Genomic DNA, 14,667 nt, shown 5'->3' on the forward strand with positions numbered 1-14,667 from the left:
ATTTTTTTATTTTTTTGAGACAGAGTCTCGCTCTGTTGCCCAGGCTGGAGTGCAGTGGTGCAATCTCTGCTCACTGCAAGCTCTGCCTCCTGGGTTCAAACAAGTCTCCTGCCTCAGCCTCCCAAGTAGCTGGGACTACAGGCGCGTACCACCACGCCTGGCTAACTATTTTGTATTTTTAGTAGAGACGGGGTTTCACTATGTTAGCTGGGATGGTCTTGATCTCCTGACCTTGTGACCCACCCACCTTGGCCCCACAAAGTGCTGGGATTACAGGTGTGAGCCACCGCTCCTGGCCTGGCTTTATGGCTTTTTAAACATTTTTGTATACATTAACTCTGAAGAAGACAAGGTAGAGAGTATCCTTCTTCTTTTTGTTTGTTTTGTTTTGTTTTGTTTTTTTTGAGACAATCTTGCCTTGTCGCCTAGGCTACTGGAGTGCAGTGGTGTGATCTCGGCTCACTGCAACTTCCGCCTCCCAAGTTGGAGCGATTCTCCCGCCTCAGCCTCTGGAGTAGCTGGGATTACAGGCATGTGTCACCACGCCCGGTTTATTTTTGTATTTTTAGTAGAGATGGGTTTTCTTTTTCTTTTTTCTTTTTTTTTTTTTTGAGATGGAGTCTTGCTCTGTCGCCCAGGCTGGAGTGCAGTGGCCGGATCTCAGCTCACTAGAAGCTCCGCCTCCCGGGTTTACGCCATTCTCCTGCCTCAGCCTCCCAAGTAGCTGGGACTACAGGCGCCCGCCACCTCGCCCGGCTAGTTTTTTGTATTTTTTTAGTAGAGACGGCGTTTCACCATGTTAGCCAGGATGGTCTCGATCTCCTGACCTCGTGATCCACCCGTCTCGGCCTCCCAAAGTGCTGGGATTACAGGCTTGAGCCACCGCGCCTGGCCGAGATGGGTTTTCCCATGTTTGGCCAGGCTGATCTTGAACTCCTGACCTCAGGTGATCAGCCCACCTTGGCCTCCCAGAGTACTGGGATTACAGGCATGAGCCACCGCACCTGGCTCTTGGTTTTTGTTTTGTTTGTTTGTTTTAAGTGATTTGCAACCAGGTCACAGCACCCTCCCCACAGAAACAGGGCCCAGCTACGGATCTTCTACCCAAAGCCAGGTTTGGTTCTTCAGCCACCTACTCAAACCCCTATGGGCTCTTGTTTCCATCGTGATGAGATCCAGCCACTTACCCACACCCGATTCTATTTGGCCTTCCCCACCTCATCTCCCCAGGCTTCCTCCCCGCAAACTCAGTTCTGGGTCTGAAACCCATTGCCTGTATGCTCTGCACAGAAAGAGCCTTCCTGGTTCCTCCTGCAGGTTCAAATCAACCCCTGTCCTTAAGGCCCAGCTGCAGTGCCCCTCCTCCAGGAAGTTTTCCCTGACCTGGATTGGAAAGACTCTGTCTCCACCTCCCAGAACTGCCCTAACCCAGCACCTGGGGTTCCCCAGGTGTGGACTTCTTCCCCTTCCCTACTCCTTAGGCTGTAAGTTTCTGCTTTGATTCTTCTCTTTCTCCAGCCACACTCGCAAGCCTCAGGGTAAACACCCAGTCCATGTTTGGTGAGAGGATTCATGGAAGGGAGGACCTCAAAGATGTGGCATTTGAGGAGTGTGAGTACTGGCCTGCCTGCCAGATCTGGCGGAGCCTGTTAGGAATTTACAAATATACTGTCTGTTGTTGTTTGAACTACTGCAAAGTTTCTTTTCTTAGGTAGGTTGAACAGCTTCTCCTGGCCCCCATCATTATATTTAATATTTTTATACCCACACCCTTTTTGCAGATATAGTGCAAAAACAAATCTCCACTCCTAAATATTCCAATCTCCCAGTAAGAGGGTTCCAAGTGGAAAGTGTCTGCTGCCCTGGTAGGTCTCAGGGGCTGTCTAATCAAGCTTATACCATCCCGTAAGTGGTCCTGGCTCTTTTCTCCTTTTTCTAACACTTAATTTCTAAATATTTCACCTCCCCTCTCTTATACTTCAAGTAATTTCCTTGGCCTTGAAAGCTTGCTTAACATTAAACATTTTAAAGTCATTCACTGTAGAAGAATCACTGTTTACACAGAACATTTGGAAGACTAAAAAGAAAAAGAACCTATAATCCTATCACCTAGAGGCAGCCAGTATTAACCTTATGTTATGATCTCCTGCCTGCCTTTTAAACATGTTTCAGATCATATAGTAATATAAAATGTCATACTTTGTTTTTTGATACTCAGTAATGTGACCCTAATATTTGCCTGTGTTTAAAAAATCTCTGTATAAACATCTATTTTTGATAAATACATATTCTTTTTCTGTTTATAAAGTAACCCATGTTTATGTAGAAAATTTGGAAAAAACAGTAAAATACAATGAGAATAGCCTGCTCACTGCAAATCCCATCACGCAGCTGAAACCACTATTAAGATTGCAGAGTGTAGTGCTTGGGAGTACAAGGGCCAAGAATATTAGATTCTGCTTGGTCATCACAGTATTAAACATCTTCACGATGCATAGAACACACCACCTTACTGCCTCCCAGCAATCTCCAAGATTCTCTACACTGGGAGAGAGAAAAAACCCAGAAATGGCTCTGGGATTGGAAATAATTTTACAGAGAAGCCTGTCCCTGCCTTTTAAATCACTTAATCAAAGTTATTTTCCTAAAATTGCAATTAATATTTGAAATTAGATGATTTAATTCCAAAAAAAAAAAAAGATTGTGGAGTATATTTCTTTGAGACGTTTTCTGTACAACTGAGATAATACTATAACACCATTTTTTTTTTTTTTGTTTTATATCATCTTGAGACAAGAGCTTGCTTTGTTGCCCAGGTTGGAGTGCAGTGGCACCATCTCACCTCACTGCAACCTCCACCTCCTGGGCTCAAGCGATCCACCCACCTCAGCCTCCTGAGTAGCTGGGACTACAGGCATGCACCACCACACTCGGCTAATTTTTCTGTTTTTTGTAGAGATGGGGTTTTGCCATGTTGCCCAGATGGTCTCAAATTTTCAGTTCAAGTGACCCACCTGGCTCAGCCTTCCAAAGTGGTGGGATTACAGGTGTGAGCCATAGCACCTAGCCTTCCAAGTTTTTTTTAATCTGGCTTTTTCCACTTAGTACTATATTCCATACAAGTTTCCCTGTTTATAAGTATTCGCATAGTTTTTGAATGATTAATATTCTATTATATGAAGACATTCTGATATACTTAACCTATTCCCAAGTCAGATCTTTTCCAACTTTGAGGCTATTTGTGACAATGCTAGAATGAACCTCTTGGCACATAAAGTTTTGTCTGCACTTCCATCTTTAGGATGGACTCTCAGATGTAGAATTAACTGTAGGTCTGCATCTTTTAATTTTTTTTTTTCTTTTTTTTTTTTTGTTTGAGACGGAGTTTCGCTCTTGTTGCACAGGCTGGAGTGCAATGGCTCCATCGCGGCTCACCACAACCTCCGCCTCCTGGGTTCAAGTGATTCTCCTGCCTCAGCCTCCCAAATAGCTGGGATTACAAGCATGCGTCACCACGCCCGGCTAATTTTGTGTTTTTAGTAGAGACAGGGTTTCTTCATGTTGGTCAGGCTGGTCTCTAACTCCCCACCTCAGGTGATCCGCCCGCCTTGGCCTCCCAAAGTGCTGGAATTACAGGCGTGAGCCACCAAGCCCAGCTAGGTCTGCATATTTTTAAGGGGTTTGCAGGAGGGCTGTACCAGCAAAATGCATCATTTTACTGGCTGCAGAATATTTTGTGAAAAACCTATTTTGCTGCTGTTAACCTACAGGGAAGGCCTGCTTGCCCCTGCAACTCTCCAGCTCCAGCCTGTTCCCAATCAGGGCTGCACCAATAGCATCCCACCTGACCTGTCTCTCCAAGTACAGTGACTCGGCTGATTGATTTCCCTTTTCTTTGTTCCCAGGGCAAGAAGAAGCAGAGCTGGAGGAGTTCCTGTGCCCTGTGAAAACACCCCCTGGGCTAGTGGGTGTGGCAGCTGCCTTGCAGCCCTTCCCTGCCCTTCAGAATATTTCCCTCAAGCACCTGGGAACTGAAATACAGTAAGTGCCAGAGGGACTGAGGGGCTAGCCAAGCTACCGGCAGCCCCTTCGGTGGAGCTTAACCCACTGTGATTCTCCTGCAGGGAGGTGGGCCCCGGGAGAGGGTTATGGGCTTTATTTTCAATTAATCACATCATCACTTTAAAATATTACATTTGGCCAGGTGCGGTGGCTCATGCCTATAACCTCAGCACTTTGGGAGGCTGAGGCGGGCAGATCACTAGAGGTCAGGAGTTCGAGACCAGCCTGGCCAACATGGTAAAACCCCATCTCTACTAAAATACAAAAATTAACCGGGCATGGTGGCAGGTGCCTATAATCCCAGCTACTCAGGAGGCTGAGGCAGGAGAATCACTTGAACCCAGGAGGCAGAGGTTGCAGTGAGCCGAGATCGCGCCATTGCAGTCCAGCCTGGGTGACGAGAGCAAGACTCTGTCTCAAAAAAACAAACAAACAAACAAACAAACAAAAATTCATTGTTCTGATTGGAAAAGTAGTACATGTTCATTATAGGAAATCAGAAACATCTGGAAGGGTATAAAAAATTACTCACTGGACAAGGTGGCTCACAGCCTATAGTCCCAGCTTCTAGGGAGGCTGAAGCAGGAGAATCACTTGGTTATAAATAAAGTATTTTTTTAATTATCCATAATCCTATCACCCAGACAAATATTCTTAGCATTTGGTATATTTCTTTCCTCTACGTTTTCTATATACATATTGCATAAATGAGATCATGTTGAATGTGATGTAGTGATGGTTTCACAAATGTCTATACATGTCAAAAGCATCAAATTACTCATTTTTAACTGGTGCAATTTATTGTGTCAATCATATCTCAACTACTTTTTAATTTAATAATATATTATATATATACCTTACTATTGTGAGACTTTGTTTTAGATAATATCTAAGAAGGTAGCAGTATGGGCCAGACGTAATGGTTCATGCCTGTAATCGCAACACTTTGGGAGGCCAAGGCAGGAGGATCACTTGAGGCCAGGAGTTCAAAACCAGCCTGGGCAACTTGTGAGGCTCTGCCTCTACAATAAGTAAAGTGAAAAGTTAGCTAGGCATAGTGGCGTGTGCCTGTAATCCCAGGCCCACGAAGTCAAGGCTGCAGTAAGCCATGATCATACCACCGCATCCTAGCCTGAGCAACAGAGTGAGACCCTGTCTCAAAAAAAAAAAAAAAAAAAAAAAAGGCAGCAGTGTGGCCTGGATTTTGGAAGCAAACTGCCTGGGTTTGTATCCTGGCTCCATCAGTCATGGCTGTGCTGCTGTTGGCAAGTTGTTTCTCAGTGCTTTGCTTACCTTGTTATTAAATGTAAATACAACAGCACTTGCCTTACAAGCTTAGCATGGTCATTAAAGGGGTTAATGCATGCAGACTGCTTTAGAACTGTGCTTGGCAGTCTTAAGCATGCAATACATATTAGCTGCTGCTGCTATTGTAACTCTAGTTGAAGGGGTGGAAACTTTCAGGAATTCAAACTATATCCAATAGTGATCCTGTTTGGGTGTTTCTTTTCTTTTCTTTTCTTTTCTTTTCTTTTCTTTTCTTTTCTTTTCTTTTCTTTTCTTTTCTTTTCTTTTTTTGAGACGGAGTCTTGCACTGTCGCCCAAGCTGGTGTGCAGTGGCGCCATCTCGGCTCACTGCGACCTCTGCCTCCCAGGTTCAAGTGATTCTCCTGCCTCTGCCTCCATAGTAGCTAGAATTACAGGCACCTGCCACCAGCCAGCTAACTTTTTGTATTTTTAGTAGAGATGGGATTTCACTATGTTGGCCAGGCTGGTCTCAAACTCCTGACCTCGTGATCTGCCCACCTCGGCCTCCCAAAGTGCTGGGATTACAGAGGTGAGCCACCATGCCCAGCCTGGACATTTATTTTCTGTGTGGACTTCAGATGAATTTAGAGCTCTTAGAAGGCAAAATAGATTGCTCACGGGACTTGGATTAGGGACCCCTGGTTCTGTGTGACTCAGGCAGAGTATTTCCCTCTGCTGGTTTCAGTGTCTGAATTTGCTTGAGTGACTAGGAGGGTGGTGACGTCCTTTCCAGGAGAGAATCAGGTTTTAGGGAAAAGATGATGAGTGTTCTTTGAGGTCTGCTGGCTGGAGATAGAGCTACCCTGAAGGCATTTGGATGAATGACCTGGAGCCCAGGAGAGAGATCTAAGCTCGAGAGAGAGGCTTGACAGGTATAGGGCATGGTTGAGCCTCCCAGGGTGAGCGGACATGGAGGGCACCCTGCAGGAGATCATCTATTGGGAAGACCTACAGGGAACTGGGTGCACTGGGAGCATGCTGGGGTAGAGAGGGCCTGAGAAGTCCAGCTATCCAGCCAGCATGTACCCAGGGCAGTCTCACCAATATTAAGCCAAGCCCATGCCTGATAGAGGCCACGGCAGCAGAAGCGGAACATAGAAAATGCAGAGACCAAGAAAGGAAGGAAGCTTCAGGGGGTCATAGAGCAACTTCCCTCCTGTAACTTGTCATAGCCACAGAAGATGCCAGGCTACTTTGCAAGAGAAGTGCCCTGGGCTGCTGAAAGCTCCAGATAACTTGGTGAGATGAGAGCTGCCTTTGTGTCCTACACCCCTTTGCTCTGGCTGGTCTTGGAACTCACTGTTGGTGCTTCCATGAACCCAGGTCATACTCAGGGAAGCGGGTAGGGAGCTTCCTGAGCACTGTGTTGGGTGCTTTATGCTCTCGAGTTGTCTGGACAAACCTGTGAAGTGGTGTCATCACATGGTTAAGTTCTCAAACCATGGAGTCAGTCATCCAGGGCTGCTGAGCCCCACCACCTACTTGCTCTGCAGTTTTGGTTACTTATTCTCTTCGAATCTCAGTTCTCTCTGTCCAGTGTGGGGAGAATAGTATTTACTTCACTGGTCTTGGGAGGATTAAGTGAGTGGAATGCATCATAGTGTTTCGCTTAGAACTTGAGCCATGGAAGGGTCCATCCAGTGCTCATTATGGATATGTTCGACATCCCCATTGCGGATGAAGAAACTGAGACTCAGGGACGGTAACTGGCTTGCCCAAGGTTATCCTTTTAGAACAAGTCTTTAGGACCACCACTCCCATGCTGGCCAGGCCTTGCAGGCCTGGAATTAAACCTAAACAGAAAATGGTCCATGAACTGCTCCAAGCAAAGTTGATAAATTTATGAAATGGAGACAGCTCTTCCAAGCATAATGGTTTAGCTGGGTGGTGACCAGCCGGACTATTTCAGAAGGTAGTGAGCTCCCCGTTCCCAGAGGAGATGTGTGCTAGGGCTTAGAAGGCCTTTTGCTGCCTTTAAGTTGTGGTTTGTGTGCTTTCCCACACCACAGGGAGGACTGCTTATCAGACCCAGGACGTGTCAGGGAGGGAGCAGTTCCTGGTTAAAGTGTGGGCAGTAGTAATGGTTATCCCACCTAGCCAGTGCCTCTAGCTATAGGGATGTGCCCCTGCGTCCCTTTCCAACTCATGTGACTTGTGGTTTGTGAAATCCATGTAACAGGGCTCAGCACAGGACCCAGCATAAAGTGATGCTCAGTAAATAGTAGTGCCTATCATGATCATCATGATTCTCTTCAATGAAACTACATTCTTGTATTTTCAGATGGGGAAAGCAAGACTGGGAAAGGGAAGTCACTAGGCCAAGGAGTCAGGGGTTCCCCTTATAACAGGAGCCCTTACTAATTACAGCAAAAGATCAGGTATTGGGAGTGCTGAGTTCTAATTTCCTCTCTGCTCTTAATTCAACTGATGAATTTTTCCTTCCATCACTCAGCTGTACTATCTGTGAAAGTATAATCTCAGTATTTTCTTATTCTGGGCCCAACTATACAAAACACACACACACACACACACACACCTGGATCTTGTTTTAAACTAAGTTAGAGATCAATAGAGGTTCTTTGAAAAGAGCAACAAAGTTGACAAACCTTAAGCTAGGCAGACTGAGAAAAGAGAGAAGACTCAAATTAGTTAAGTCGGGAACAAAAGAGCATTGCTACCAACCTTACAAAAACAAAAAGGATTATATGGGAATACTGTGAACAACTATGTGCCAACAAATTTGATAACTTCGATGAAAATAGACAAATTCCTAGAAAGGCACATTTACTAAAATATACTCAAGAAGAAAATCTGAAAAGACCTAATTACATAGTAGAGATTGAATTAGTTAAATAAATAAATAAATACCCATGAAGAAAAACTCAGGACCAAATGACTTTACTGGTGAAGTCCACCAAATATTTAAGGAAAAATTAATACAGATTCTTCACAGATTCTTCCAAAATATAGAAGAGGAGGGGGCACATCCCAACTCATTTTATAAGACTAATATTATTCTGATACCAAAACCAAACAAAGACATCATAAGAAAAATACAGACCAATATCCCTTATGAAGGCAGATGTAAAAATTCTCAACAATATATTAGCGAACTGAATTCAGCAGCATATAAAAAGGATTAATCCACGATAAAAGTAGGATTTATCTTAGGATGCATGGTTGGTTTCACATCTGAAATTCAATTTATGTAATACACTACATTAATAAGATAAAGGTGAAAAACCACATCATTTCAGTAGACTGAGAAAAAGCATTTGACAATATTCCACACCTCTTTGTGATGAAACCACTCACAAAGACTGGAAAGGGCCAGGCGCTGTGGCTCTTGCCTGTAAACCCAGAACTTTGGGAGGACGAGGTGGAAGGATCGATTGAGGCCAGGAGTTTGAGACCAGCCTACAAAAAATTGTAGTGAACCCCATCTCTACAAAAAATTACCTGGGTGTGGTGGCACATACCTGTAGTCCCACCTACTGTGTAGGCTGACGTGGAAGGATCACTTGCGCCCAGGAGGTCAAGACTGCAGTAAGCTATGAGCGTGCCACCACACTTCAGCCTGGGTGACAGAGTGAGACACCGTCTCTAAATAATAAGTTTAAAAATAAATAAATAAATAAATGATTTTTTTTAAAGTCTAGAAGGAGGCCAGGCACAGTGGCTCACACCTGTAATCCCAGCACTTTGGGAGGCCGAGGTGGGTGGATCACTTGAGGTCAGGAGTTTGAGACCAGTCTGGCCAATATGGTGAAACCCTGTCTCTACTAAAAATACAAATATTAGCCAGCCATGGTGGTGCAGGCCTGTAGTCCCAGCTACTCAGGAGGCTGAGGCAGGAGAATTGCTTGAACCCAGGAGGTGGAGGTTGTACCACTGCACTCCAGCCTGGGTGACAGAGCAACTCTGTCTCAGAAAAAAAAAAAAAATGAGTAGAAGGAAACTTCCCCAGCTTGATAAAGGGAATCAATGAAAACTGCAAAGCTAACATACTTAATGGTAAAAGACTGAATATTTTCCCCCTAAAATCAGGAATAAGACAAGGATTTTCACTCCAGCTGTTTTTATTCAACATTGTTCTGGAGGCTTTAGCCAGACCAATTAGGCAAGACCATGAAATTAGGCATCCAGACTGGGAAGGAAAAAAGTAAAACTATCTTTATTTGCAGTTGACATGATATTTGTTTACAGAAAATCCTAAGGAAGAACTATTAGAGCTAAGAAATTAGTTCAGCAAGATTGTAGGATTCAAGATCAAAATAGAAATATCAGTTGTATTTCTATACACCTGTAATAAACAACAAAAAAATAAAATTATGAAAACACTCCATAACAATATTAGAAAAAGAATGAAATATTTAGGAATAAATTTGACATAATAATGCAAAATGTATGCTCTGAAAACACGAAACATTGTTAAAAAAAAAAAAGGCTTAAATAGCTAGAAAGATACCTCACGTTCATGGATCAAAATACTTAATATTTTTAGGCTGCGCAGGGGCTCACGCCTGTAATCCCAACACTTTAGGAGGCCAAGGTGGGCAGATCACTTGAAGTCAGAAGTTCAAGACTAGCCTAGCTAATGTGGTAAAACCCCGTCTCTACTAAAAATACAAAAATTAGCTGGGCATGGTGGCACATGCCTGTCATCCCAGCTACTTGGGAGGCTGAGGCAGGAGAATTGCTTGAACCCAGAAGGTGGAAGCTACAGTGAGCCAAGATCACACCACTGCACTCCAGCCTGGGCAACAGAGTAAGACACTGTCTCAAAAAAAGGAAAAAAAAGAAAGAAAGAAAAAAAGACTTAATATTGTTAACCTGTTAATCTGCACAATACTTCCCAAATAGATCTACAGATTCAATATAATCCCCAACAAAATTCTGGTGGCTTCCTTACAGAAATCAACAAGTTGAACCTAAAATTCAAGATCCTAGAAATTCAAGAGCCCCAGAGTACCCAAAATAATCTTGAAGAATAAAAAAAGTTTGCCCCATCTCTACTAAAAATACAAAAACATTAGCCGGCATGGTGGCGTGCACCTGTAGTCCCAGCTATGCAGGAGGCTGAGGCAGGAGAATCGCTTGAATCCAGGAGGTGGAGGTTGCAGTGAGCCGAGATAATGCCACTGCACTCCAGCCTGGGTGACAGAACAAGACTCTGTTTCAAAAAAAAAGAAAAGAAAAAAAAAGTTTGAAGATGCACTCTTCCCAATATCAACACTACTACAAAGCTATAGTAATCCAGACACTGTGGTGCTGTTGTAAGGATAGATGTGTAGATCAATGGAATAGAATTCAGAGGCCAGAAATAAAGCATCTATGTCAACTGATTTTCAACAAGCTTGCCAAGACCATTTAATAGGGGCAAGAATAGTCTTTTCAACAAATGGGTCTGAAACAAATTGGATATTAACATACAAAAGAAAGAAGTTGGTTGGACCCGCTCCCCACGATACACAAAATTAGTTCAAATTGGGTAAAAGAGCTGAATGTAAAACTCTTAGAAGGAAACAAAAGCATAATCTTTGAATTAGGCAATGATTTCTTAGATATGACACCAAAAGCTTAAAAAATCAAATAAAAATAAGCCAGGTGCGATGGCCCAGGCCTTTAATCCCAGCACTTTGGGAGGCCGAGGCAGGTGGATCACTTGAGGTCAGGAGTTCAAGACCAGCCTGGCCAGCATGGCAAAACCCCACCTCTACAAAAAATACAAAAATTCGACAGGCATAGTGGCGGGTGCCTGTAAGCCCAGCCACCCAGGAGGCTGAAATGGGACAACCACTTGAACCTGGGAGGTGGAAGTTGCAGTGAGCTGAGATTATGCAACCCACTAGGATGGCCATGATCAGGGACAGTAAGAAGTATTGGTAACAAGTATTGGTGAGGGTGTGGAGAAATTGAAGCCCTCATACCCTGCTGTTGGGAATATAAAATGGTATAGCTGCTTTGGAAAACAATTTGGCAGTCCCTTAAAATGGTTAAACATAAAGTTACCATATGATGAAGAAATTTCATTCCTAGTTATATCCCCAAGAAAAATGAAAACATATCCACACAAAAACTTACACAAATATTCATAGCAGCACAACTCTGTGACTGTACCAAAATCCATTGAGTTGTATACTTAACTTTTTTAATTTTAATTTTTGATTTTTTGAGACACAGTCTCACTCTGTCGCCCATACTGGAGTGCAGTGGTGCAATCTCGGCTCACTGCACCCTCTGCCTCCTGGGTTCAAGCATTTCTCCTGCCTCACCCTCCTGTGTAGCTGGGATTACAGGCACTCACCACCACACCTGGCTAACTTTTGTATTTTTAGTAGAGACGGGAATTCACCACGTTGGCCAGGCTGGTCTCGAACTCCTAACCTCAGGTAATCCGCCTGCCTTGACCTCCCAAAGTGTTAGGATTACAGGCATGAGCCACCACACCCAAGTGAATTGTACACTTTAAATAGGTGAATTGTATGGTTTGTGATTTCTATTTCAATAAGGCTGTCATATATATATATATATTTAGTTTGATTGGAACGTGTAAGTCCTGTTGGGAAAGGGCCGGAGAAGAAGAAGCAAATCTTGAGCTATGATTATGTGCCTGACCATCATGTTCTGCACTTACGTGAATTATTTCATTTAATTTGTGGAAGGAAACAGCCTTGATTTCTCAGTAAAGGGAAGGCATCTTTTAATAATCAAGGTCCTACAAGTTCAACAAATAATCACCCGAACATTCCAGTTATGTTGAACAGTGTTTAGCCTCTGCTGTTTTGGGAGTCATATATTTCTATTTATTCAGCAATTCCTTCAGAAATTTTGCTCTGCATTTTTAACATATTTAAGTCTCCTTTTTTTTTTTTTTTTTTGAGATGGAGTTTCGCTCTTGTTGCCCAGGCTGGAATGCAATGGCACAATCTTGGCTGATCACCACTCTGCCTCCCGGGTTCAAGCGATTCTCCTGCCTCAGCCTCCTGAGTAGCTGGGATTACAGGCATGTGCCACCATGCCTGGCTAATTTTATATTTTTAGTGGAGACGGAGTTTCTCCATGTTGGTCAGGCTGGTCTCGAACTCCTGACCTCAGGTGATCCGCCCACCTTGGCCTCCCAAAGTTGCTGGGATTACAGGTGTGAGCCACCGTGCCCAGCCAACTTTAAGTATTAAAGCTGATGAAAGTATCTCAACTTTTCTCTTAAACAACCATAAGGACATCAAAACTTCCATGAAACCAAGTCTTCCTTGTGTTTTATTGTCGCCCAATTTTTTAGTTCTGTCTTGGTTCACTCCCCTAATTAAATGTTATTTGTTTAAACATAAACAGATGTTATTTGTTTGGGGTTTTTTGTTTGTTTGTTTGTTTGTTTTTACAGTTGATGTTTGCTTAGATTTATCCTTATGTCTTCCTATTTCTTTGCTTCCAGTTCCTTCTTGCATGCAGAATTTCTTTGGGGATCATTTTTCTTCATCTTCAAGAACTTCCTCTAGAAGTTCCTTTAGTGGGTAACTGTTGGTGGTAAACTCAGCTTTTCTTTTTGTCTGAAAAAGTATTTCACTCTCACTCTTGAAAGTTACACAGGGAATAAAATTCTCAGCACATTGACTATCTTATTCTGGTGTCTTATTGCTTCTATTATTGCTGTAGTGAAGTTGGCTAATGGTCTAGTTGTCATTCCTTTGCAAATCACCTGTCTGGCTACTTTAAAAATTGTCTTTGACATGGATTCTTCTTGATTTATCCTGCTTAGAATAGGAATTTATCCAGCTTAGAATACGTGTGCTTCTCGAATCTGAAGATTCCTGTCAGCCATTGTCTCTTTGTTTATTGCCTCTCCCCATTTTCTTCTTTCTCTCTCTCTCTCTTTCTTTCTCTCTCTCTCTTTCTTTCTTTCTTTCTCTCTCTCTCTCTTTCTTTCATTCTTTCTTTTCTTTCTGTCTGTCTCTCTTTCTGTCTGTCTCTCTTTCTTTCTTTCAACGGAGTCTCGCTCACTTATCCAGGCTGGAGTGCAGTGGCGCGATCTTGGCTCACTGCAAGCGCTGCCTCTCGGGTTCACGCCATTCTCCTGCCTCAGCCTCCCAAGTAGCTGGGACTACAGGCGCCCGCTGCCACGCCCAGCTAATTTTTTGCATTTTTTGTTAGAGACGGGGTTTCACCGTGTTAGCCAGAATGGTCTCGATCTCCTGACCTCGTGATCCGCCCGCCTCGGCCTCCCAAAGTGCTGGGACTACAGGCGTGAGCCACCGCGCCCGCCTGGCCTGTTCTTTCTTTTGCAAGCTCTGATTAAACATGTATTAGGACCCATGGTGTTCCCCATGTGGTCTAAGAACCAGCAGCATCAGCATCACCTGGGGGCCTATTACAAATGTAAATTCTTTACCCCAGACCTACTGAATTAACATCTCTGTGGGTAAGACCAAGAATCTCTTTTTACCATGATCTCCTGGTGATTCTTAAGCACATTAAAGTTTGAGAAACACCCTACAGTTAAACTATTTCATTCTGCTCTCTGTATCTCTTAACCTCTGTGTGGTATTTGTTATATCTAATTCCTTACTGACTGCTGGGTAATTTATTTATTATAGATCTTTCGGTTCACCAGTTTTTTTCCATTGTGTCTAATCTGTTTAATTGTTGGGTTTTATAGTTATATAAAATATATATTTATATATTAAGATTACATTTTACATTTTTATAAATTCTATCTGATTCTTTCTCAAATATGCCTATTTTTATATTCCTTATTCTGTGATTCCATGTTGTACTTCTTAGTTTAATATAGCTATTTTATAATCACTATCTAATAATGCCAATATTTGAAGTCCTTGTAGCTTCATAATTTCAATATGTGAAGTCTTAATTAGGCTGTTTGCTGTTGTTCTGCCTTTCATTCACAGCGTCTTGTTTCCTGGTGTGTTTAGTAATGCTATATTAACAGCTAGAGAGCCTTCACCCAGAATTTCCTTGTGTCAATTTTGCCAACAGGCATTTTTTAAAAAACCTCTCTCTTCACAGAGGGTACGGACCTTTAAGGGCCCCAGCTTTCACTTTGGGAGGCCAAGACGGGCGGATCACGAGGTCAGGAGATCGAGACCATCCTGGCTAACCCGATGAAACCTCGTCTCTACTAAAAAAATACAAAAAACTAGCCGGGCGTGGGGGCGGCGTCTGTGGTCCCAGCTACTCGGGAGGCTGAGGCAGGAGAATGGCAGGAACCCAGGGCACGGAGCTTGCAGTGAGCTGAGATCCGGCCACTGCACTCCAGCCTGGGCGACAGAGCGAGACTCC

General features: G+C 43.4%; 1 protein-coding gene across 3 annotated transcripts in view; it reads left to right on the forward strand.

The window, feature by feature from the left end:
• TBC1D2 (TBC1 domain family member 2) overlaps positions 1-14,667 on the forward strand; it is a 62,946-nt gene that overhangs the window by 9,337 nt on the left and 38,942 nt on the right. For all 3 annotated transcript variants that reach the window (XM_026456164.1, XM_026456162.1, XM_026456163.1), the window contains one exon: positions 3,906-4,041. Coding sequence is in view for 2 of the 3 variants with exons in the window: in XM_026456162.1 (XP_026311947.1) it covers positions 3,906-4,041 (136 nt within the window). In the remaining variant the exon portion in view is untranslated. The remainder of the gene's footprint in view (positions 1-3,905; positions 4,042-14,667) is intronic.

This window comes from Piliocolobus tephrosceles, chromosome 14 (genome assembly GCF_002776525.5).
Source record: "Piliocolobus tephrosceles isolate RC106 chromosome 14, ASM277652v3, whole genome shotgun sequence".
In the NCBI taxonomy this organism is placed as follows: Eukaryota; Metazoa; Chordata; class Mammalia; order Primates; family Cercopithecidae; genus Piliocolobus; species Piliocolobus tephrosceles.